Source organism: Furipterus horrens, unplaced genomic scaffold (genome assembly GCF_987537825.1).
Source record: "Furipterus horrens unplaced genomic scaffold, mFurHor1.1.pri manual_scaffold_3, whole genome shotgun sequence".
Lineage (NCBI taxonomy): Eukaryota > Metazoa > Chordata > Mammalia > Chiroptera > Furipteridae > Furipterus > Furipterus horrens.
The window spans coordinates 63,290,739-63,317,421 of record NW_028327173.1 but is presented as its reverse complement, the minus strand read 5'-3'; the positions used below and the strand labels follow the sequence as shown (position 1 = coordinate 63,317,421).

The window sequence follows — 26,683 nt, the reverse complement described above, 5'->3', positions numbered from 1 at the left end:
AATGCAACCAGGTAAACATATTGACCACTCACTCTTCCGGTCAAATAAAAAATGTTACAAACATCTGTTTTGCCCAAACTATTCTTTCTCAGCTTTGAAACAGAATCTGAAGCTGAAGGCTAAGAGAAAATGTCCCATTACCATAATGACTATAAGAAGGTGAGACTGTTCTCTTTTTAAGAGGAGAGGTGGGGTAAAGGCATATGAAAAGACTTTCTTAAGAGCCTGATGCTTTTGAATCAATTATTGAAGATGCTGGTATAATAAATCTACCTTATTCCTGGAAATCATTATGGCTCTGATTCATCCCTAGACTCATGAATCCAGATCAGTACTGGACCCTTGCAAACTGGATCAGTTCTGTGGTTAAGTGGGAGTTGTTCAGGAGTCTCAGGGTTTATAGGAAAGGGGAGGCTTGTGGTTCTACTTCTCCTACAAAATAGTTTTGTGAGTGATGTCTGATCCACCCGCTCACATTTTCCTGTGATGCTTGTGAAAAGGGCAGAATTCTGGGCCTCAACTCCAACTCGCTAAATCAGAACCCCTCTGGTTAAGCCCAGGAATTTATGATTTTCACAGGGTCTTTGATGATGGTAGTGTACCCTAAACTTTGAGACTCACTGCCCTGAGGCCAAAGCTATTCTGTATCTGGTATATTCACAACCTACCAAATTGCTAAACCAAGAAACATTTTTATGAACATTCTTTTATGGGTATTATTTTGTTTTATATAATGTTTTTGCTGCATTCAGATAAAAAGGATCTCAGCAACCCCAACCTTTTTATCAATTTTCAAGATTTTTCATAGCACGAAGTTTACTTTTCAGTTAAAGTAAAATAAAGTTCATTTATTTATCTTGTGGTACCTTTTGGGATGACAGTGTTGCTAGCTGAGTATGCCAGGCTTAGGATTGATTCAGTGATGCATTTAGAGAATATAGAGACTATAAGCATCTTGTTTTCAGTTATGTAGGCTAAACATTTGTCAAATAAGATATAAAGTAATTTCTGCTTTCTCGTCATTACATGCTTAGCACAGTGCCTACCAAGTACTAAATAATCTGCAAATATTAGCGATGATTATTTTTACTACAACCTGAGCCCTTGCTGTTGTTGAGCTGGGGTACATCTCTATGATGATTTTTGCTAAATCTAACTTTATTTCCAGGCCTGGAAAAAAACTGTTAGGTTACTTTGTTTCAGATGTTGCTTTCGGTAAGCTCTCTTATCTCCCATGGTTGCTGACGTGATCATGCCAATTATCAGTCAATAACCTTCCTGATGCAATCACTAGGCATCGAACACTGTACTGCACACTGAAGGGCTCCAGGGATTTCAACATTACCCTAAAGTCTAGACTCCAACGTATCCCAGTTTTTACTAAAAACGGCAAAGCAATACTGTGGAGAGAAACACAGTGAATTTGGTGGATAGAGAAAATATAAGCTTGGCAGAATGTTTTTTTATAATATTACCTACTTTTGAAGCCCAAGAAATATAACATTATCAAAATACCATCTTTGTCTCACAACATGACCACCTCTAAAAATAGCAGAAAATCCCTTTGACGTAACTTGGCTAAGTGTATCGAACAAGGAAGAGTCCTTGGTAATAGGTTGAAAGTTTACATTCATTCATGTAGTAATTCCAGAAAATCTTAGTCTTGATCTCTTGGAATTGTGCCTCTTCCACATTTGCTCTATTATATCCTTTTAGTACGTGCACTTTATGTCTCTTTCATATATTCTATTTCCTGTGTGTCTGCATTAATCCTTGATTCTTTATTTGGATCTATCTTCCAGCTCTCTTGTTCTCTTTGACAACATTAACTGGTTACTTAATCTATCTCTTCCAAATAACTAATTCTTTCTTCAGTTGCATGTAATCTGTTTCTTAACCCACTTGTCAATGCATTCTTAGGGTTCTACTGGGTTCTTTTTCAAATTTAGTTGGTCTTTTTTATGTTTCTTTCTTTCTTGCTCAAGAGAAGCTATATTTATTCTATCTCAAGAAGAGAAGTTCAATCTCCTCTCTTATTTCTGTAAAAATATTAAGTATATGATTTTTATATATGTTTTTGCTGCATTCAGATAAAGAGGATCTCAGCAACTCCAACCTTTTCATCAATTTTCAAAAATTTTCTTAGCATGTTCGATAATTTCAGTATCTGAAGGCTTTGCAGGTCACACTTTGCTATCGGTTGTTTCTACAACTCTATCTCATGATACCTTGCTACCTTGTGTCTTTTTATTTGGGGCTGTGATTTCGCGTTCCTTGAAGCTTAACCTGTGAGAATTTTTTGAGATTGAGATAAAGTGAAAATTTTAGGCCCTGGTTTGTGCTGGCTTCATCAAAGTTTAGTCATCCTGTGAGGACTCCTGGAGTCAGGCTGGCTTTATTTATTTACTTTCCATCACCCTTTTAGGTATGGTTTACATACCATAAAATTTCTCTATATTCAACTTTATTTTTGTTCAAACTTTTATAGGACTGTTGATTTATGGAGTAAAATCTAGAATGTGATGGACTGAAGAAAAAAGATGATATACTTGTTGAGAGAGGAAAACTCAAATGTTTGTAAAATAAAGAATTGGTCATTAGAAATTTAGGTAAAGAAAAACATACGTGGAAGATGGCCAGAAAAATTTTACTTGGTTGTTTCCTACTCATTATTCAGGTGGCTTTGTGAATGCCAGTTCTTCCTGGAAGCCATCCTTAATCTCTCTTAATCTGGTTTAGGTGTCCCTGCAGTATAGACTCAGAGCTTGCTGTGTTTTTAAAAATCTTATAAATTCATATTTTTAAATTATTTTTAAATTAATTTATTGTTTTTCTATTACAGTTGTCCTATTTTTTTCCCCATTGCTTTTTAAATTAGAGTAATTGCCACAATGTGTTCTAAGTGCTTAATTACTTTAGCGATCAGAAGTCAGCAAACCCCTCTGAGCCAAATCTGGCTCACTTTTTGTTTCTGTAAATAGAGTGTTATTGAAACCCAGCCATACTCACTTATTTATGTGTTATGTATAGTTACTTTACGCTATCATGGCAGAGCTGAGTAGTTACAACAGAGATCATATAGTCTGCAAAACTTAAAATACAATACTAACTTTCTCATTCTTTACCAAAAAAGTTTGTTCTAGTGTATAATCTCTATCAAGTCAGATCAGTGTCTGCCTTGTTTGCTGTTGTATCCCATGGTGCTTGTCACACAGAAGGAGCTAAATAAATATAGGTGAATGTAGAAATTGAATGAAAAAGTTTTGAGAGACTTCCATTTGGGGTTTATGTGAATTTAGAATGAATTAGAACTAATCAGAGAAATAAATAAAAGTAGATAAAATTCCATTATAAAGAACATTATAATGTTGTGTCAAGAAGATAGCTGGATATAGTGAAAATAATCAGGCAGACCTGGGTTCCATGCTTGCTTCCGACTCTCACTGACCATATAGTTCTGACTAAACTATTTAACATTGTTAACATCAGCTTCTTTTTCTAAAGGTGGGATTCACTATCTCTTCCTTCACAGAGTGCTACCAGGAGTCAATGAGATGCTGTGTGCATGGCCTCTGGCATGTAACTGGTGCTCGTTAAATGCTGGTTCCTTCCCACTTTGCTTCCTTTTCTTGTGATGCACCCACTTCTTTGTCCCTGCAGATGGACTACAAACAGTCCATTGGTAATATGGTTCTAATGACCACAAAGTAGCCTACATCATTCATGTTTTAAATGGTCCTTAACCAGATAAAAGCTAATGTTCTATTCAAACACAGTGTCCCGTTGTTAAGGGCATGCTACTAAGTTTTCATCCTGCCCCAAAGGGCAATCATCCATTGATTCTCTCCTTACTTCATAGCTTAAACATCCTTGCAACAAACACAGAATCCGACTGAGCTTACAATTTCCCTTTAACTAAAAAAGTGACTGAAGTGCTAAAAACAGTGACAGTTTGGGCGGGGGCAGCTCTTGGTGTTGGGAAAGTTGTGCTTAGTGTAGTGTACAGAGAACAAGGCTTTTCAGTCTCAGCGGTGCTCTTTCTAACATACCAGCCTGCCGATCAGCTATGTGACTTTGGACAGCTCACTTAACATCTCTGAGCTGGTTAATTTTTAAAATAGGTAGTCTTTGCATCAAATCACAAAATTTTTGTGAGGAATAGAAAACATAGGTCTCATGGAATGGAAAATTTTTAAATGGTGAAGAAATATAGGTTTCTGCACTAGCATGGCAGAAAACCTCCTTTTTTCGGATCAGAATGCGTTTTTTCCTGTCCCTAATGAGTGGAGGGGCTTGCCACCGGAGGGTATAGGGACTCTGCTGTAGTGGGAAAGGGCATGTCGTCTGGAGCCAAATGGGCTGGGTTCTCCTCCTGCCTCTGTCACCTGATAACTGGGTGACCTTGGCAATACTAGGTGACTCTAGTGTCTTCCTTTGTCAGACTTGGATAATATACCTACTTCACAGGGTTTTTCTGAGGAATTAGAAAAAATAATATATGCAAATTTCCTGACCCATGTCAAACCCTCACTAAACGGTCACTGCTATTATTTTTATTTGCAAGACTTACACATTAGGAAAGAGATAGCAAGTATGCATTCTCCCAACTACTTTTTTGGAGGTTTTTATCAATTATTTGCTGTGGGGTTTCCTTCCCACCCCCATTCTAGAGGCTCGTCAGGGCCTTGTTCCAGTTCCCCACTCTATGGTTGTTGGTGCTGTGGAGTTGCTGGCAAGAGAATTAGCATCTCCCCTGGCATTTAGTGATGGCTCTCTCTTCTTCTGTAACAGGCAGAAGTATGAAAATAACTGAGTACCTGTAAATGGAGTGTTCGTTAAGTCACTGTTCTTGAAACATCTACTTGACAAATCCCTTTAGATTTACCCTTGGAACATAACTCAGGGCACATCCCCCCCTGATAGAAAAAAATAAACTACTCCACTGCCTAAAGCAACATGACATTTTCTACTAGATATCAATATTTTTCCATCTGACATTTAGTAGATCCTAGGCAACCGAAAAAAATACCAGCTGCCTTTAAGGTTGTTATTCATCGTTATGGTTCTTATCATTCTGTATTGTTAAAATTCACCTCAGTGATATTAATATTGTTCATTTGAGTGCTCCTTTTTATTATATTAGTTCAGCATTTTTCTCTGACATCCTTTTGTTCACAAATGTGCAAGAAAATAGCCAGGCAAGGGAAAAACCTGGGCAGAGGATTGGAAGAATTTTTCCAGCACATTCCAGAGAATGAGAGAGGCTTTCTCCATGCATAGTTCTCCCACCTATCACAGCATGCTGCAGCTGAGTTGGTATTTACATATAATTGGATGTTGGGTCCCAAAGAGCTAACACTTTTGTATTCCTGTCTGTTATAGAGGGTAGAGATGTTTTTCTAAGACATGAGATAAAAGTCTAGTTATTTTTAAATTTAAACATATGAAAGTTTTCTCTTACTGATGCTAATATTTTTCTGCCTCAAATCCCTTCACTTGGCCTTGCAGAGGATAACAGACTCTAAGCTAAGAACCCTGAGACCTGCAGTGACAACCTACATCACTTCCAATATGGGAGTAAAGAACACTCTATCTCATCACAGAAGTGAAACTTTATAAGATTTATTTAAAATCTCTGAGTTTTCTCCAACATTGCTCGTGGGCAAATGGTGATAATCCATGCCTTTATATTTCAAAACATGTTCAAGGAAAGCGGATTTTTCTTTTGACTTTTGCTCTAGGAAATAGAGAGTCCTTTTGTAACTGTGTCCTCAAGTCACCCAAGCCTGGGGAAGGACAGCAAAGTATGAAGGCTGAAGCAGGCTTCATATTATCAGCAATCTTTGATTGTTGCCACTGTGGCTCTGGATTGGTGTGCAGTCTACATGTTTATTGCTAACAGTAACCAGGAGAACACTTGGATGCAAAATTTGACATAGAATTATTATTTATCAATGATAATTCTAGCTAACATTTATTGAACATTTACTATTTGCCAGACACTTTTCTAAGTACTTTATGTTTTTTCTTATGTAATCTTCCCAGCAACCATGAGAGATAGGCACTGTTCTTTTTTTAAAGATTATATTTATTTATTTATTTTTAAAAAGAGGGAAAGGGAAGGAGAAAGAGAGGGAGAGAAACATCAATGTGAGAGAGAAACATCGATTGATTGTCTCTTGTACATGCCTCAACCAGAGCCAAACCCACAACCCAGGCATGTGTCCCTACAGGGAATGAAACCGGCAACTGTTCACTTTGTGGAAGGTTGCCCAGCCAACTGAGCCACACCGGCCAGGGCTGGGCACTAGAATTATTCCCATCTTATAGATGGAGAAAGTTGCCTCCATTCACAGAGCTCATAGGTGGCAGAACAAAGACTCACACCTGGCCTGCCTGACTCCAGAGCCCATGCTCTCAACCACCTGCTGCTGTGCCAGATAAGAGTGACCTTTTTATTTCACTGTGCAGCGGTCTTGGACATGGATCTCTGCACCACGCTGTACATTATGCATAATCAGGTTCTGGCGCTTACTTCTGATTTCTCTGGCTATAGAAATGAGGAAGACTTATTGAAGAGAATGACATCAGTTGTGGGCCAAACCACTATCTGTTTTGTCAGGCACCACCGAGAGACCTTCTGGTTTCCCACACCGTCCTTGTTCCATTCTGTTCTAGCCTCAGATGCTTTTGTCCTTTGTATTCGGACTCATTGCTCAGTAAACTTGATTACCCAAGCTTTGCTCTGGTGCCAAGGCCTAGTTAGAGGTTTGTGAGGAGCGCGGACCTCTCGTGCGTCTGGCGCGCAGGAACTCGGGGATGGCTGCGCTGAGCCAGAGCACTGTCTTGTGAACGATGTGTACACTTTGTGCTGCTCGCTGACTCTGACTACTTTCAATTCCGCCCTTCCTGGGCCTTAATTCTCTGGCCAGCTCTGCCTGTGATCTCCAGGCTATGGTGATGAGAGGAAAGAGGGGGCCTTCCCCGTTTTCCCGGGAAGAGAAACTTCCTGATTGGGGTCTGAGCTGAAGCAGCCCTTCCTGCATTGCGCCCTTCCGGGCATTTTCATTAGCTATTCTGTATCATCACACATGAGGTAGAGGTGGTGGTGCACCATTCATTTATTCATGACACATTTATTAAGCGCCTATTCATGTTCTAGGCACTGTGCTGAGCACTGGGGTTGCCATGACAACTAAGATAAAAATTGTTCCTGCTTCCATAATTTACCATTCCTGAACAAACCAGACACCAAATGAGGCAACTGCAGTACAGTTTGATAAAAAGTCTAATAGGAAAGAACTATTTTGAGAGCGCATGGAAGGGACACCTAGTCCAGACCTGAAGGGCTGGGACAGATTACTGGGGAGAAGTGACATTGTGACATCTGAGATTTGAAGGATGGCTAGAAAAAATTAGGCAGGTAAAGAGGTTGGTAGTTGGGTAGTGGGAAAGACAAAGAGTGTTCAAGAAGAAAGGAATGGCAAATTCAGAGGCCTACAGACAGAAAGGCATGCAGAGCCTAGACAACCATAGTTAGCCCAGAACAGCGGAAGTAGTTTGAGATTGGCTGTGGCAAGATAGGAAGCTGGAGAGGCAAGCGGGGCTGGGGATATGAAGAGTGGCTATCATTTCATTTTTGTATATATCACATATATATCACATAGGGACCACTTGCTTTCACTGACTAACCTTGAGTATTTTGTGGCTGGGTATAGAACTGAGGAATAACATTTGCAATCCTGCTGCATACTGGGGATGATGGATAATTTCAGAGACCTTTGGTTCTGGATCCCAGCCCATATCATCCAGAATCCCCAAGCCACCCAAGTACTTCTCCTTGCCAGGTAGAATCTCTTGCTGCTCGAGGCATGTAAGAGTCTTTCTCCTTCTGCTACCAGTAGCACTCTCCATGCCCCCAACTGGTGCCCCTACTTACGGTCCCCTCTGCTACCTCTGCTGCTTCTGTGCCCGCAGCCAGGCCTGACATGACCACTATTGTAAGGGGTTGACCTCACTGCACCACTAGGCACTAGGAAGGGAGCCAGGCCTTTCACATTCACCAGCAACCCTATAAGAAGGGGTGTTTGTCTCCATCGGTACAATTAAGAAACCGAGGCTCAGAGACATCAAATTATTTGTCACAAGCCACAAAGCTATAAGTAGCAAGGCAGCATTTGGGCCTACTCTGATTTCAAAGCCATTGTAACTACGCAACAGTGCCTCTTTTCCTGTCACGATCATAGTTCTTATCAGGATCCCTTAAGTCTGCTGGTTCTGTTTTCTTAATGTTGCTTTTCTTAAAGATGAGTCCCCAAAGATTGGTTCAGAGACTTTTGAGAGGCCTTTCCAAAAGTTGTCCCTAAATATGTCCCTCCCACCGAGGAAGAACTAAATTCAAACACCATGAATCTTCAGAGTATGCAGCATGCCCTACTAAGCTCTAGCCCCAAGGTTTGAGAAAGTCCCCATCCTTCACTTTGATTAAGAACATAACAATAATTTCAGATGCTAGCTAGAATTTTTAAACTTTTCCTAGGGGATCTGGTGATTTTTTATGCAAACATTTTTAGGCAGCCCTTGACTTATCTGATCATATCACCTATGTAACTATCAGCAAGTGAATTTCCTTCTTTGTGCCCTTCCCCAGAGTCTCACTGAATGCTGTTTTTGATTTATTTTAATTTTTGTCCCCTTCTTTCATTACCATTTTAATGTTCAATTTCAATGCTAAATAAAATAAGATTTTCTGTCTCTCCTGCCTCTTCTCTCAAACACCAATAAAGTCCAGGGACAAGTCTTGTGGATCCTAACAGTGCAGATGGACATATTTGTTAGTGAAGGCTCCAGCTTCAGAAAAGGGTACTAATGAATCAATCACCAAGCTTTTATTGTGTCTCTTTGCTAAAGCATAGCCTTCACTGCAGCCAGATGGCCCTGGTTCTGCACTCCTGAAGCTAATCTGGTCCCTGTCACTAATTACTCTTCTTCCTGGCAGCAGGTAGAAGAAGCAATTTTCAAATTGTTTTTATTGATCACAGGATATTTTCTGCAGAATATTATTCTCTATAACAAAGGGAATGAAATTATTTCCAGTTAACACAGTCAAAAATTTTACACAAGAAAGGCAGTCTACATAGTGGTTAGGAGTACACATTTTAAAGTCAACAAACCTGAGCGTGACTCCTTGGCTCTATCCTTCACTAGTTCTGTGTAGTTGCGTGAGTTGCTGAAACTTTGAACCTCAGTTTCTCCCTCTGTAAAATGGGAGTAATATTAGTTCTCAGAGCTGTAATAAAGATTAAGTTAGCAGGGACTAAATAAAACAGAGTAGTTTGGCCCACAAGGTCCAGTTATTATTATTACTTATTATCAAGCAAGCCATCTACCTGTCTTCAGGCCAGCCAATCTGATATAGTTTCATCTGTTACTTGTGGTTCTTCTTTCTCCATAAAAGTTCTCATTCTTCTCAAAAGTAAGACATGATCTTCTTGCTTCCATGAATATTCTTATTTTCACTTTATATAATTATAGTAAGTCCTCATTTAACGTTGATAGGTTCTTGGAACTACAGTGAAACGACATTATTATGAAACCAATTTTACCAGAGGCTCATGGATATAAATGGGTTAAGTTAGTGCAGGATCTGATCAACATTATAACGACGCAATGTTGTTTGGGAACTTGCTGAATATGGTAAAACTAAGGCTTAAAGAAATTGCAGTTGACTTTTTGCTTTCACTTAGCCTTTTTCAATAATGATTATGTTTTAATTGCAGAATGATGAGGTGGAGTTTGTTCGAACTGGCTATGGGAAGGATATGGTAAAAGTTCTCCATATTCAGCGAGATGGAAAATATCACAGCATTAAAGAGGTGGCAACTTCGGTGCAACTTACTCTCAGCTCCCAGAAAGATTATCTACATGGAGATAATTCAGACATCATCCCTACAGACACCATCAAGAACACAGTTCACGTCTTGGCAAAGTTCAAGGGAGTATGTTCTATTCTTTTTATATGCGGACAATTTTGATGCAGAATTCACTATTTTATACAATGAAGATACTACTTGCTTATTTCAAGTTCCCTTTGCTATATTTATATTTAAGTCATTTCAAATTTTTTTTTTCCATTCTGAAATTCCTAGCCTTACAGAAAACCTTGGTTCTGTTTTTGTTTGTTCTCTTGTTTGTTTGTTTTTTAAACTCACCTCTTTGTTCTCTTTTCTTGGATCTTAACTCTTTACACACCTTTTAGGTAGAGAATCCTACTAAAGAATTTTACAATTATCTCTTGATTAGGATCATTGGCAAATCAAGGACCTGAAAGTGTTTCAAAATAGAAATTCATACATTTTTGTCATGCATTTCTTGAAGTTGTATTATTTTTTCTTTCAAAATGGTGTGCATTTATAGAAGAAAACAAATATCATTTTTCTTCTTGATGTTATTATGGAAGAAAATCTTAAATATAAGACCCATTTTGAAATGTATTTATCCAACTTTTAATGCCTCCCTAATTTTCCCAACTCCATGACCACTTAGTATCCATATATGGTGGCAATTATACTTTTGGAACTAATAGAATCTGATATTTTAGCACTTCCACCTCATTTCTTTAAATGTGAGTGAAGCTGTGCTGCACTACCAGCAGAATTTTGGGCAATTCAAGATAATTTTTTTTTATTTGGTAAGAAGTCTAAAAAGACAAAAACACAAACAAACAAACAAACAAACAAAACTACACTGGAAAGCTTCTTTTTTCATGCTTTTGCATGCAACCCACATCCATGAAATGAACAAAATAATTAAAATATAAATTCTGCAAGGCGTATTTCCACCCTGAACCTTTCTCTTGGTAATCAGAATAGCCCAGCAAGCACAGACATGGCTATGGAAAAGGCATTTCTCTGTTAAAAACATAAATTAAAGGTGGGTTTTTGTACTGCACTAAAAAAAGAGAGCCGGGTAAAACAGATGCTTTCATTTTCTGTACTGAGAGGTATAGAAAAGTGAAGGAATGAATCTGGATGTTGAAAGATATTAAAATTCATTCATTTTTAGATAGAATGACTATATACTTTTTAAACCCAAACCAGGAAAATTTTTTCTTATTTTTAATTGAGTATAATTTACATACAACATTATATTAGTTTCATTATATTAAATCATCATAGCATAATGATTTGATATTTGTATATATTGCAAAATGATCACCATGGTAAGTCTAGTTAACATCCGTCACCATACACAGTTACAGAATTTTTTTCTTGTGATGATAACTTTTAATATTTCCTCTCTTGGCCACTTCCTAAATGTAATATAGTCTTATTAACTATAGCCTCCATGCTGCACATAACATCACCATGACTTAATTATTTTATAACTGGAGATTTGTACCTTTTGACTTCCTTTATTGATTTGATGCTATTTTGTTCACCCTCTACCCTTCACCTCTGGCAACTACCAATCTGTTCTCTGTATGTATGAGCTTGTTTTTATTTGTTTGTTTTGTTTTAGATTTGACATATATGTGAAATCATACAGCATTTGTCTTTCTCCATTTGACTTATTTCACTTAGTCTAATGCCCTCAAGTTCCATCCATGTTGTCACAAATGGCATGATTTCATTCTTTTCATGGCTGAATAATATTCCATTATCTATTCACCCACTGATGGACACTTAGGTTATTCCCACGTCTTGGCTACAGTAATAATGCTGCGATTAACATGGGGGTACATGTATCTTTTCAAGTTAGTGCTTTCATTTCCTAAACCAGGATACTTTTGATAGTAAAACAGTTTGCTATTAATATACTGGGCAGGTATAAAATGTATCACAAATGTCAGAACTATCCTAAGGAAACCTGTACACATACTCCATCTTAATTATAGGCAATGCCACAAATAATCTATAAACTATGATAGTACCATAAAATATTGCCTAGAGATTAATATGAGGAATTTGTTTGGAATTAGGGAACAGCCTTAAGTGGGTGGAGAGCTGAGGATGGTCAATAGAAGGCCTGTTTGCAAGGCAAGAAAGCTGAAGTGGCCTTTCATTAACATATTTCCTTGGAAAACTGGGAGGCCTATTTGCCAACCTCATAAAGAGACCAGAGTGTTTTGGAGTATACTGTAGTATTGTAGATGGTGTAAGTGATGCTTCAGCTCACCGTGAGGAGCATCTGAATGTTCAATTACTTTTTGCTTATCCACTGATTGACACATTTCCTATAAAACAGATTTCTTTTAAAAACAGGATAGTCTCATTTGGTGATGGTGATTTATTAATTACACTTAGGAGCCCTTGCGAAAATTCTATGTTTCTCTGACTCTAAAAACACTAGATCAGAAAAGAGAGCTCCAAGGATAGTACCAATTATTTTTAAGTGGGGCAAGTGTTTCTGATCACTAACATTTTGTTTCTTTTTACAGATCAAAAGCATAGAAACTTTTGCTATGAATATCTGTGAACATTTCCTTTCTTCTTTTAACCATGTCATCAGAGCTCAAGTCTACATGGAAGAAGTCCCTTGGAAGCGTTTTGAAAAGGTTGCTTCACTTATATGTGCCTTAGTTTAGTTAAAGAAATTGGCTTTATGACATATGCTGAAATTTTACGGAAACAATGTTTTTTTCTAATTTTCAGAATGGAGTTAAACATGTCCATGCATTTATTCACACTCCCACTGGAACACACTTCTGCGAGGTTGAGCAGATGAGGAATGGTGAGAAAAGATTTTTTTATGCTGTGATTCTGCTGTAGCAATTCCAGTTTTTCTTTCTTCTAAACTACTTTGTACAGGAAAAGTGTAGACGATACTGAAGGCTTCGAAATCTGAGATGGGAATGAGCATTGTGACTGTGGGTTACATTAAAAAACAATCTACTTTTTATCTTAAAAATATAAAAATGAAATACCTTTTGCAACAAATCTGGGAATTAAGTAGAGTAGATAATTTTTATTACCCAGTTTTGAGGTAAGAAAAAAAAGGCCCAGGCTGACAAAAACCCAAATCTCTGAACTTTCTGACGAGTACTTTTAGTAACAAACCATGCTTTAATTATAACGACCTTCTTAGGAAATATCTAGTGCATAGCAATCAAGTTTTCCTGACATTTTATTTCCATAATAATAAAACTACTGATGTTATTACTGTATAAATGAACCTCACTTTAAACAGCAATGACACATGTATAGTTTTATTTACCAAGAAATTTAGGAATCAACTATGGAACATAATTACAATAACACCAGGCCTGAAAGTAGCACACAGCACTTCTCCTGGAGAGAACCCAATCGGACAGCCTCACCAAACTGCAAGGGAGGTTGGGAAATGTAGTCTAACCTCGTACTCAGGAAGAAGAGGAAATAGATTTACCAAACAGTTAGCTGTCTCTGCCCAGAAAGGTTAAGAAGTCTGAGTTAAAAGGAGACTGAAGAGACACTGTGCAGTTTGGCACACAGGTCATTGGTGACTTCCACAAGAATATTTTAGCCAAGCTCTGGTGGTGGAAGTGGAGTGGCCAAGGATAGGGCTCTCCTGATCATAATAAGAAAACTGGCTGCTATCTACACTCTTGTTCTTTCCAGGAATTTCCAGGAGTTATCGTCAGCCTGAACTGTAGTCAGCTGGCTGCTGCAGGGTGGAAAAACTAGTCACCATAATCAGAACAAAACCTTTCCTCCATGCAGAAAGCAGCAAAGCTTTGGGGTATTGTGGTATTGTGATCATTGTGGCAGTGATCCCAGAAGCTCCAGCTTGACTCACCTAGAACCCAGCACCCCTCTGCTATTCCGTGGGGCTGGCAGGGATCAGGGTAGGACAAGAAACATCTGTTACTTAAGGGTGGGCAGTATGTGTGCACGCACATATATGAGTGTATATATCTTCCAGTGGTGTGTGTTTGAAGATGACGTTTGTACTCTGCACCTCTTTGGAGAGTAGGGATCCATGCTCTTAGGGCAGCAAAGTTTAATTTTTTACTTGCTTTTTATCTAAGAGCCAAAACTGTGAATTGAATCAATGCCCTTGCATAGGCTTAACTGAAGAAAATAATCATTACTTTACACACACACACACACATACCAGCCCACAAGGTGAAGGCTGTTATTACAAATCTCTAAGTAGAGGTTTCGGTGGGGGGTGGGCTAGGTTGGTGAGAATTCTGCCCCCTCAAACACATGCACTTAACCACACATTCAGCTATGCAACTGCCAAACAGGACTTTTCCCGGAAGAGTATGTGACTGGGTTTCTCCCAGTGAAATGGATTTATTCTTATCAACTGAGCAAGCATTTATAGAAAGTCTACTGAGTCACAAACATCATTTCAGGCCCTCAGAATTGCTGTAAAATTCCCATTGCATTATTTAATGTATTTTGGCTGTCTCAAAGTCTGCTAATTCTATGGCAGAATCTGGAAGAAAGAAAGAAATTTGCTCACCCAAAGGGAGGAGGACTCCCCAAGCTCTGAGAGGAGAGCCAGGCTCACGTGTGTAATGCGGGCTCTTGGTTTCAGTGTTATATGGAAGCTGGACCTTGCAAACTCTTTCTTTCAGTCTCTGTAAACTATATATAAGCTTAGCCAATCCTTGAAGTCACTGGGCTGGCTGAATTACTAACTTGAACTCTATTGGTCCCCAAACCTCTGCACTATTTGAATTATAACTCATCGAATTTCTCCCAGCCTGACACTAATTATAAAAATTCATAGCTAAGTAGAGGACTGGAAGACGGAGATAAGATCTCACTAAGAGAGGCTGTCTTCAGGTAGTAAAACAAAAATGTCTATTAACATGGAAACTAGTGGGAGTAGGAGGATGGTTTGAAGGAAGAGATAATGATATTGAAGTCCTGGAGAATAGATTTAAGAGCTGTCAAGCCGGGCAGACTGTAGACGTGAGATGGGGCAAATGGGGGACCCAGGCCAGAGACGGCCACTGCTAAGAAGGCAGTTTATGTCCTTTAGGTATCAAGACTAAAGCTCTCTTCAGTTCCTCCCAAAGAAGAGTTCTTGGCAAACCCAAGGTCTTTTGAAAGCATCTTGATTATCACCTAGTTGTACAAAAGCCCAGTTAACTTCCTTCCTTCTGGATGATGTCATCTTTCCGAATCCAGAAGTGTTCACAGGGAGCTTTTGCTCTCCCTGCCAAATGAGCTAAATGGACTCTCAGAGGCAAATGAGGCTTAATTGATCTTCACTTCTAGCACTTTACAGGTTGGAGGTTTTCTACTAGAATGATTTAATATAGTTCTAAAATATTCTGCTTTCAGCTATTTGTGTCCTTTTTGAAGGTGTTAAATGTGGAAGCAATTATCCTCTTAACGAAAGGACTTTTTTTTCTTAGCTCAGTGAAGATTTGTGCTTTGTGACACCTGATGCGTAGGTAAGGCATTGGGCTTATTTCCTTTTAATTCGCAGTGAGTTTCTTTCCCTTAGAGAACTAAAGGGTAGGATGTATGCTTCTCTGAGAGAGAGAGACCACAGTCTGTTAGGTGTGTAGGAGGACACTAAAAGCTAGAAAACATTACATTCTAGCAAAGCAAAATGTGAAAATTTTCCTTTTGCATTACTCCATAACCATGGCAGAGATGCAAGAAAAAAGATGATTAAGTGGTTTAATGGGAAGTAATCTAGAAAAGGACAGTCTTTTTGGTTGAATTAGTGCTTGTTAGCTTAAATTGGAATATTTTTTAGCGTGTACGAGGTGTCCTATTTTTAGTTGATGGGTCCATACATTGGAAAGGCTTAGGTTCTTACTGGTGTTCTGAAACCTGCGGCCCCGCCAACGGAGGAGATAAAATACGCTCTCTGATTTTATCCAGAGTCTAATGTGTGCCGAGGGGAAACATTCACATTCAGAGAGAATAGGTTTGTTCTTGTTGTTTTGTTTTTGTTAAAATAATGATGAGTACAGCAGAGGAGATGGTTTGCATTCTGCCAAAACTGTGGCAAATAGTTAACTGTCTTTGGGAAGAGGAGACATTTTATTCTGTGAGGCCAAAGCACATTGGAAAATGCAACCACTTTCTCCATTTTCAGATTCTATCAAGAAAGTAGATCATTTCAAAGTTGCCTAGCGGGAGCGACACTCCCGGAAGATAAATAAATCTCTTCCTGGGGCCGGAGATGGATGTGACAGCATGTCAGAAGTAGTTTTCAGGACACAATGAGCCTTTGTGAAACATGGGAAATATTTACAGGCGGTTGAAGTTCTAAAAAAAAGTCAGTTGTGGCAAAATCGTTATAAAAACTTTTATAGAGCATTTTCTATGTAGAAGCTATTCTACTAAGTCCTTTCTGTGTATCATCTTAGACATCTGTCAAGTCTAGGAAAAAGGTATGGTCATCATCTCCATTTGACAGATGAGAAAATCAGGGTAGAAAGAGGTAATTTTTCATGGTGATAGTGGCTCATAAATTGGGGAGCAGAGGTATGGAGAATGCTGAGATTTGGATTTAGGGAATCTGAGGAACAAGGCCATGGGCTCGACCTCCATGCAACGGTGTACCCAAGAATCCTCTTATGATTGAGACCATTGGGAGAGTCAAAGTCTTTTTTTTATTTTGGCTTACTTGGGTGCTGACAGTCAAGGCCAGCTGTCTAAGAAAAGATGAAATAAGTAACATTTGCCTTTGGTTTTCTTTCACCTCTCTTTATCCCCCTTCAAACGTTCCCACTACTGTTTTAACCCTACTCCTGATGGCAAACCCAGTTTTCATTTCTACAGGATTTTTTAAAAAGGGATTACTGTTGGAAATAGATTATGATATTAGTTTATAAAGGTTTTAGGAGTCAGTTCTTTAAGCAGGTCTTTGTATTTCAATAGGAAAATTTTAAGGAATAAAAAGTTTTCAAGATACGTAAGGGCCACTTCTAAAAGTGATGTTTCAGTTTGCATTTCAGACCAATGAAGATGGTACTTTTCAGTCTGGGAGCTCTATATGAGGTCCCCAAAGCATAGTTTGAAATGGGAAGTAGCAACCTTCTTATCTGCTAGAAAGGACTCTTATTGTAAAGAACTGGGGAGAGTTAAAGGAAGGAGAAACTGTGTATGGATGGAAGGGATCCAAAAAGGAGGAAAGGAAGTATCGAGTCTCACAACAGGGACTGATTTCAAACTCCACCTCTCTCAGTTCCTAGTTTCGTGACTGTGGGCAAATGATTAAAAGTCCCTTGTATAAAAATACAGTAGTTATGTAATAAAGTGGTGAGAATCAAGTCAGATAAAGACTGAAAAAGACAGCATCTAAACTCATGCTGATAGTGAAGGCATTTGTTGCTAACGTTGATGCTCTCCCCTCTCCCCCTGACATGCTGTGTATTAGAGTCGTGGGGGTGGTCAGGACGAGGAATGGTAAAGACTGATGGAGGAGGACTGCCTAGAAGAAAGAGGCTAAGTTGTGAGATATTTATTTCTTGATGTGAATCAGTCTTGCTGGACTCACTCATTCATTGATTCAACAGATACTTATTACTTCTACAGTTCTCTTGGATTTGAGTCTCACCTGGACTACCATTTAGAAATGCTCATTTTTCAGAACCATGTCTTCATACATCTAGAATCTGATAAACCCAGCCAGCTTAAAAGTATCAAGGCATTATTGGTGTCTTTCTCTTGATTCTTCTGCATATATAGCTTCCAATGAAAACTTTGGAGTGTTAAACAAATTTCATTTTTAGTTTTACCTCATTATCTTGGAACACTCTGGCCAAAACACCTTATTTAATCAGTACATATTTAATCAACATATCTGCCACTAATCACTGGCCATTGCCCTCTCTGGTAGATGCACACACATGGCTGGAAAAATGTCAAAATATAGTCATCATTTATTTATTTACCATCATTAAACTACACAGCTCCTGAATTAACCACAGCGATTGAAACCACACAGGTGATGTAAACCGTTGGCTTATTAAGAGCTGCCCTGGATTGTAATTGAGGATCATGAATTATGTTCTTATTCTTTAACTAAGACCATGTACAACATAGTGATGCCTGATACTTCCGGCCCTTGATTTATATACTAAGCAGGCCAGGAAGGTTAGATATTAATCAGAACTCACTTCAAGACTGAAAAGAGGTGACTTTAGTCATCCTGCCATGGCACTGTGCTATTGGGGTGTATACCTAAGTGCTCCCTGAACATTCAGACCATAGTGATGTTGATTCCTGAATTTTCCTGGCCTTGTAACTCTCTCAGTACAAAACTTATGGTTCCCATGTTCTGACAGCCTGAGGGTATGTCTCATGTGCTCGAGGAGAAGTTGGCACCATTGGATACAACTTCTGCCTTGCTGGCCCTGTTTAGTGTTAGCTGTGGCAGTTATCATTGCTCCTTGGGAAGAATGATGTTCTCCACAGAACACTGCACCGTGGTGGGAGGGGGCCTCTCAGTGTGTCACCTGGTGCTGTGTTCTCTTCAGACTTCACCAAACTGTTGGAGCTACAGTGTGTTCCACAAAGAAAAAGATAATTGTCCCCTCACTAACTCTGTGCTTCACCTGCCCCCTGGACCCTGCGCTGAAACTGCCTGGCACACAAATCAACAACTTATTCAAATTATGTCTGTCACCCTTTGCCTCCCCCATTCACTCACGAAGAGATATCAGGGGTGCAGGAAAGCCCAATCATCCCCTCCATTGTTTTCAGCTCTGCTCTCCCTGCCCAAGGTCCTTATGAACCAACCAATTTTGTCTCATCTCCTTCAGCCAACAAACGAAAGCCTTTATGGGTATCCACTTAGGCAGATCTATGTCTTGTGTGTCATCAGCCTCAACTTCCCAGTCTATTTAGGCTCAGTCAGGCTTACACTGTTGTTCATTCATGGAGTTCTTTGATTATGCTGAGCTCATAACCACAAGGGAAGTGAGGGTCTGGTGGTAACAGGAGCCATAAGGCAATCAGCACCAGGACTATCCCTATAAAAAGAGTCACAGCAGCAGAAAGAACTACTCTGTAGGAGCTTATTAAGTCATTTCAGCATGATTGTCTGTTGGATAAGATGCAGGTCAAAAAGTGGAAGGTATCTGGCCTAGAAGACAGCCCTACATGTAGCTGAGAGGATGGTGTTCGTTTCTGGGGGCTTCAACACAACACGGAGGTATAGTCTCTGACCTTCAGTTCTCCGAGAGCAGGAGAGGGCAGGGAGTTGTGGAGTCCAGATAAAGAGAAAGGCACACAATCCTCATCATTTGGACTTCAGAGGAGTCAGGGAATCAGAAAGTATGGGCAGCGATGTAGTTTTCCGTGTAAGCATGGTGTGCCATGTTTTAACAACCAGGATGCTCAGGGCTAGGTATCAGTAAGAAGGCACTGTTTTATGACCCCACCCCTTCTTATCTTTTTACTTAAAACAGGACCTCCAGTCATTCATTCTGGAATCAAAGACCTCAAGGTCTTGAAAACAACCCAGTCTGGATTTGAAGGATTCATTAAGGACCAGTTCACCACCCTCCCTGAGGTGAAGGACCGGTGTTTTGCTACACAAGTGTACTGCAAGTGGCGCTACCACCAATGCAGAGACGTGGACTTTGAGGCTACCTGGTATGAGCATGTGCTAGGGCCTGGTGCTAGCACAGGTAGTGTCTGCCCTTGTCCCTGGGGCCTGAAGTTCATGATATCTTCAGTTTGAAAGGGAAAGTTAGAGGCCATTTGATCCAACTTCTGCACTGTTCAAAATCCCTTCTATTGGGTAACAGAAAGTCGATGGTCTTACTTTGAGTCAATAAATCTGCCCTTGAAACTCAGATGCTATTAGCAATAATGGCCTTGAACAGACCACCTAATTTCCATAACCTGGTGCTTTTAATTGATTAAATCAGTGGTTTTCAAACATTATTGTGTTATCAGGATCAGGTGGAAGGCTTGTTGGAATGCATGTCACTAGCCACCCCCACCCCTCCAAGTTCTGACTCTGTAGGTCTGGGGTAAGGCCCAAGAAATTACATTTCTAACAAACTCCCAGGTGATGCTGATACTGCTGGATCAGGAACCACATGGTAAGAACCCTGTATCAAATGAGAATAATGACACTTGGCTTTACTACCTCATTGCAGAAAGGCTGAACTTAATACAGAGGTTCCAGTTTTTCAAGCACTTTCCTGATTTTAAACACTGAAAGTCCCATGTCCCAGGAAAGTTCTTGGTCCCAGGGAAACTGTGACACTTGGTCACCCTAGGCTAAATTCAAAATGAGATAACACTCACTGAAGCACTTTATAAATGACAAATGCCTTAACAATATAAAGATATGATTATTATTATAAAACCCTTACAAGCAGTAGTTAGGTCTCTGAACTCACAGGATTTACTTTTTGACCAGGGATCTCATTTCTTTTGCTGCAGCTCTATATACATTCCTAAAAACTACCCTGTGAGTCTTCAGTTCTCTTTATCTGTGTTTTAGGGACACTGTTCGGGACATTGTCCTGGAGAAATTTGCTGGACCCTGTGACAAAGGTGAATACTCACCCTCTGTCCAGAAGACCCTCTATGACATCCAGGCGCTCTCTCTGAGCCAGGTCCCTGAGGTATGTTTCATTACTTGTCATTCTAAAGTCTGAGAGAACGTGTGTCTCCTGTCAGCACTGAGAAACAGTAGAGAGTTAAAATAAGAAAGTGGAAGACACATGAAAAATGACATCTGTTGTTCAAAAGCTTGTTATAGAAAGTGAGAAGAGAGCAAAAAATGGAAAAAATCTGTCCAACCTGAAAACACAGGCCACTGCTATAGTTCTTTAGTTTTATTGAAAATTCTTTGAGTCTCTTCAACTTGCCACAATTGAAGCCTCATATTCAGGACATTCATATGCCTTTAAGGAAAGCAAATTAAACCAATAGTCTCTATTTTAGGAGATACAGAAAATGAAAGATAGATTAAGAGAAATTTTATCCACATATCCATCCATCCATCCATTCATCCATCCATTTAATACTATTGATGGTTATTATGCCTTTGTCAAAACACGAGGAATACAAAGATAAATTACACATGGTTCTTATCCCAAGAGATCTTATTCAGTCAAAGAAGAAAATAAGTAAATGAACAATACAATAAGGAATGTAGTATTATGGAAATACAGAGGAAGGCACCTACTTCGGGTATAGGGGGTAGTGCCAGCCAGGCTTTCTAGAGGCAGGGGTGTTTGAGTTGAGACAAGTTGGGTTATCTGGGTTCACACTCAAAAGTGAGGGAGCAGAGTAATTATGGGGGCAGGAGGCAGCATGGAAGTCATTTCCTGTGGAGGGTCTGCCTTACGTGGAGCTCCATGAGTGAACATCTTTCCACGTGCCTAGAGGGTAGGCAGGAGCTAGATCGGGAGAGCCTTCGTGGTCCCCTTTATGTCTATACTTTATCCTGAGGGCTCTGAGGAGCACTCAGGGGTTTAAGCAGTGTATGGTGCTACCAGATTTGCATTCCAGAAAGCTCACTCTGAAAGAAAGATGATAAATTGAAAGGACAATAGACTTCAGACAAGAAGAACTGTTGAGAGGCTGATGGGCCTGAACTAGGCCATGATGGGACAGACAGCAAGAGTACTGCCCTTACACATGGGCATCAGGGACTCCTGCCATGGCCCTGCCCTTTGTAGGCCCGCTTCCGGCCTTCCTCTGTCTCTGCCTCTCTCCACTGGATGAAAAGTCAGTGAGACCAAGACTGGAAAGAAAAAAAAAACCTTCAGAAGCCCATGCATTTCCTCTAGAGCACTCTCTGGATACCCATAATGCAGAATTTCCTGCCAAAATAACCTGAAATCGATTACAGAACCTAAGCAAGTCTCTTCCCTAGAACAGGCAGCTCATGCCATCCATGCGTGTACCCTTAGGCCTGAGAGCGAGAAAAAACCCAGATGTTTGCAGGAGGTGTGACTGGGACCTGATATGCTAGTTGGGGGGTCCACCTGCCTGAGTACAAGAAAGAAGATGGGATGGGCCAGGGTTGGGGCTCACTCTCCCCACACAACCGTGTCCTGGCATGGCACTCAAAGGAGTCAGAGATTTTTAAATTAGATCCTAGCCTTCCAGGTTGTTATGAAGGTATATTTGCCAAGTTAGAAAGCTAGAACATATTTCACATAAAAGTTTTTTAGCTTAATTTATAACTTTTAAATCTTTAGACATCTGGCATGTGGGCCTCCAGTTATACTCTTACCCAAGGGCCCACAAATATTAAGGAAAGGCCTGGGGAGGTGGGAGTGGAATGAGGAGAAATTTCGGAGGTTGACTGGCCAGCCCCAGGAGGCCAGTTAGATGCTGAGGAGGTCTCCGGGGTTTCCTATCCAAGAAGCTCTTGCTTTTCTGAGAAGCAGGTTTTGTACATAGAAGAGTGGATCCACCATCCAATAATAGGAGTAGGAGGTGAGAACGGTGTCGGGCAGTAGAGGAACAACAGAGGTTGGATTGCTGGGGGAAGGGGGTGAGTGGCATGACAGTTGCCCAATGTGATGTATATTATTGTGGATTCCAGATAGAAGATATGGAAATCAGCCTGCCAAATATTCATTACTTTAACATAGACATGTCTAAAATGGGACTGATGAACAAGGATGAGGTAAGAACTTTAATGATCTTTAAAGCACATCTGTAACAGAACCCTTGGGCTGCTCCGATTGAAACAGAACCCAGGGGCTGTTTAGTTAGGGGCCCAATTGCCCACCGCCAGAATTATAACTCTCACCACCAGAGTTTGGTGAAAAGAAAAAGAATTGTTTATTTACACATAGTTCTGCCTCCCCCTCCCAGACCTGGCCAGTCTTAGGAAAGTCAGAAACACCGTTTCCCTACTTCCTAGACACAGTTCAGCTTTACCAGTAGCTGCCAATTCTGATTGGGGAGGTCCTTTCTGTGCTGTGGTGCCTTCCAGCTCTCAATGCAGAACCGCCTTGATTCTCAGCCTCCTTGTAAACTGCCTTCTTTCTGTAAACCGCATGGATCTCCTCTCCTCAAAATCACATGGCGAGAGCTTCTTCTTTAAGCAGCCTGGAGACCCCTTCTCCTCCAAGCCACATGGAGGGAGCCCACAAGAGCCAGGGCCAGAGAGCCAGCGAGAGAGAGAGCCAGCCCCAGAGAGCCAGGGCCAGAGAGAGCGAGCCCCAGAGAGCCAGAGAGTGCGCTAAAATGTCCCCAGCTGCTTCTCTCTCCCTCCCTGCCTCCTCTCTCACCCTGCGTCCTCTCACGCAGTGGGTGTTGCAAACAGTTCTGACCATTCACAGAACCCTATGTAGGCTCTGTAGGCTTCTTCCGTACCATTCCACAGTCCAAGATCCCTCCCATCTTCCTGAGCCTTAGAAGTAAAGCGGATCTTTGTGCAACAATGTTTCCAGCCACTAGCTCCAGGCATGCAAGGACATCCTGAAAGCTGCTTCCTTTTCCCTATCTCCCAGCCACAAACTCTGGGGTTTGTTTTTGGACTCCCCTGTTTCTGTAACACATCTACCTTTCTTCCGTCCCTCTTTATAAATTTGGGATGATAATATGTTCAACCAACACTCTTAATTAAGAGCTGTTGCTTTTGGAATATTTATAGTTTCCACTGACTACAGCCCTCAGACTCCGGGCCTCTCAATACCTGAGGCTGGAGCACCCTGGAAGCAAATGAGCAGTTACAGAGAAGGGTTGGAAGTCGCAGAAGGTGAAAGACAAAGAAAGAACAGAGTGTGCCCAAAGAACAGCTCTGAGATCTCCTTCTCTGAAAAGTGCCACACAAGGTCACAGCTTCATTATTTTCCCATCATAAAGTGATGAATGAGGAGGAAAAAAAGATTCTATTTTCATTTTATCCATCATCTCTAACTCTTGATTAAGCAGTCATTTCGGTACCATACAATATGCACAAAAAAGATAAAAGCATATTTGTGTTTCTACTTGCAATTACAGAAGGCAAGATGAGGAAATTCAATTTTTGAAAGGAAAACTTGTCTTAGAAAAGTGGGTACCCTGGGCTTATTTTAAGCTATGACAGAAGGTTAAACCAAGTCAGTGTGTCTGACTGGACAACCTGAGGTCCTGACAGGGAGCCTGTTGTAGTGGGTCCTGGGAAATCAAAACTATCCATCTCCACTGGGACCACTTTCAGAGTGGCAGGATTTCTTTATGTGATCCATCCTTCTGCAGGTTTCTAGAATATGAAAAACACCATTTTGGTAGCTTTAGTTACACTCTATTGGTAGCTACACTCTATTTAGAAGGAGGGAATGAGATAGGACGGGACCATCTATTAACATGGCTCTGCTGCCATAGAATCATATCTTTGGTGAACAAAGACCAATGAAGGAATGTCCAGAGGTCCTACATTCTGGGCCCCCTGACTCAGCAGCCTTATTAGTCACAGCCCTTCCGGCCAGGCACCTGTTTCTCTGTTCTGCAAATGATGCTGACGGCTTCCTTGGGCTGTGCACCACTGCAGCTGCAGTGGAGGCTGGGAAACAAAGCCAGGCTTAGCTGACACAGGGCAGAGGAGAGCGACTGGCCGTGATCCCACGTGCTGAGAGGAGGGGAGCACCATTTACTTCAGAGGAGGGAAAGGACGCTGATTAACAGAATGCAGTTAATTAGGATGTAAAGACTTCTAAAAATGATTACCTTCTAAAAGAGAGGGGCCTTAAAGTAATCCTGGCCATGCCCACTGACAGTGAAACACACGAGCCCTAAAAGGAGAAAGGCTTGGGCGTCAGTCAGGACTAAAGCAATGCTTAGTTCAGACCCACCCACCCCGCCCCCACCTGCAGAGAGAGGGGGGGTCTGTCTCATCAGCCCGGTTTGTGTCTGCACTTTGGGGATGGCTGGAGCCATTTTCAGGCCCTCACCCAGCAGGTGTGTATAAAGTGAAGGCAACACGTGGGAAGCAGAGAGTCAGGACACACTGACCACAGCAGAGAGATGGCAAATGACAGGGTGGGAAGAAGAAGAACTCCAGATGCACAGCTGTCTGGAGCCATTTAGCACCAGGACAGCAGGCCTGTGGACCTCAGATGCTCCTGGGGGCACGGCGGTGTTACAGCCCTGGACGGTGATTGATGTTAAAGAGAGTCATCAGGCAAAGGCCAAGTTACAGTCACTACACTCTTTAAAAGGCAGGGATATGTAATGCATTTGAGGAACAGTTATATTCCAATGGTTAAATTTTTTCTAAAACTCTTTAATTTTTTTGGAAAATAGACTCATCTCTCAGCTGTTTCTATAAAAATAAGGCACTACCATGCTTGAAGAAACTCAACTGTAGGACATATACATTTTTCTGTTTAGCAAGCTGTTGTTTTGTTGTTCATTTAATATTGATTCATAGAATAAAGGAGAATTATATTGACAGGAAACCTTGTCTCTGAAGTGACAATGTGGTTTTTCCACAGGTCTTGCTACCATCAGACCATCCATATGGCAGAATCACTGGTACAGTCAGGAGGAAGCTGACTTCGAAGCTGTGACCTTGTAGCCCAGTTGGAGTCCACTCTCAGCTGAGGAATTCCTTAAGGCACTTGTGATGCTGAATACCATAGCATGTAGCCATGCAAATTTGCACCCTAGTATGTTGATTTATAGTGTGCACTTTCCTCTTGTATGAAAGAATTCTTCAACACCTAGCTCAGCAGGGTGTTTTATGATGAGTAAATAACATGCTTTGTGGATAGTTTATTTCACAAATGCTGAGCAGTATTAGAATAATTATAAATTAATATTTCTTTTTAGTTGTCTTTTGCCTTCCTATCTTAGAGAAGCTTTGGAATCAGTTCACTAAGAAAGCAATCATGAATTAATGGAAGTGTCCTATCAGTTCATTAGTGTACAAGTTTAAGAAGCAAGCATTGTTTTCATCCTATTGATGCTAAAACGTTGCTTCTGGGTTGTGCAGAAAATGTCATGACAAAATCATATTTTGATATATATTACCATTTTTAAGAATGTCCTAGTTTATTCCTACTCTAAAAGTACTTTTATAATCTTACTGTATTGGTTTCATGACTTTTACAATCCTTGGAGAATAGTATATATTGGGGGCCTGAAAGAAGTCTAAGATTTTCCTTTAAATAATGCACCACTTCGTCACAAAGAGCACATTTAGTAAAAGCTAAGTCAATACACTGATGGATGAATATACACATAGAAAGAAGATTAAAAACTCTCTATATGGAAATATCAGCAGTGATAATTTCTGGATGGTGGGATTGTGAGTGATTATTATTTTTGACCATGTGCTTTTCTGAATCTTTCAAATATGAACATTTATTATCTACATGATCAGAGAAATAAATATAATTGATGATTCAGAGATGCATACAAATTGGAGTGGTGATTATATCGATTGACTACTATTGTGTGTGTATGTATGTATATATATATATATATATATAATAAAGCTTCATAAACTATAATTTTAGAAACCCATTATGAAAACCTGTCCATGTGACCATTCTAGATAATCTTCCTCCATTAAAAACTCCATTTATTTAAATTTTAAAATAACCTCCATTTTAATAGATGCTTGCATAAGAGCACTTAGTATAATTTGATAATTCTGCTTCATTCACTTTCATAATATTACTATTTAAGGTAGCATGGTATAGTGTTTAATTTCAAAGACTCATTTAAAACCTGGTTCTTCCTCTTGCTAACTATATGACAAGTTTCCTCATGTATAAAATGGAGGTGAAGATAGAACCTACCTCATAGGT

At 40.2% G+C, this 26,683-nt stretch overlaps 1 protein-coding gene across 1 annotated transcript; it reads left to right on the top strand.

Moving 5' to 3' along the window:
• Nucleotides 1-71: 71 nt before the first annotated feature.
• On the top strand, nucleotides 72-26,278 carry LOC150015175 (uricase). The gene is made up of 8 exons (XM_090271696.1): nucleotides 72-159; nucleotides 9,780-9,998; nucleotides 12,440-12,556; nucleotides 12,654-12,732; nucleotides 19,373-19,559; nucleotides 20,422-20,545; nucleotides 22,483-22,566; nucleotides 25,364-26,278. The coding sequence occupies exons 1-8, from the start codon at nucleotides 130-132 to the stop codon at nucleotides 25,436-25,438; spliced, it is 915 nt and encodes a 304-aa protein (XP_090127822.1). The 5' UTR covers nucleotides 72-129; the 3' UTR covers nucleotides 25,439-26,278.
• Nucleotides 26,279-26,683: the final 405 nt, after the last annotated feature.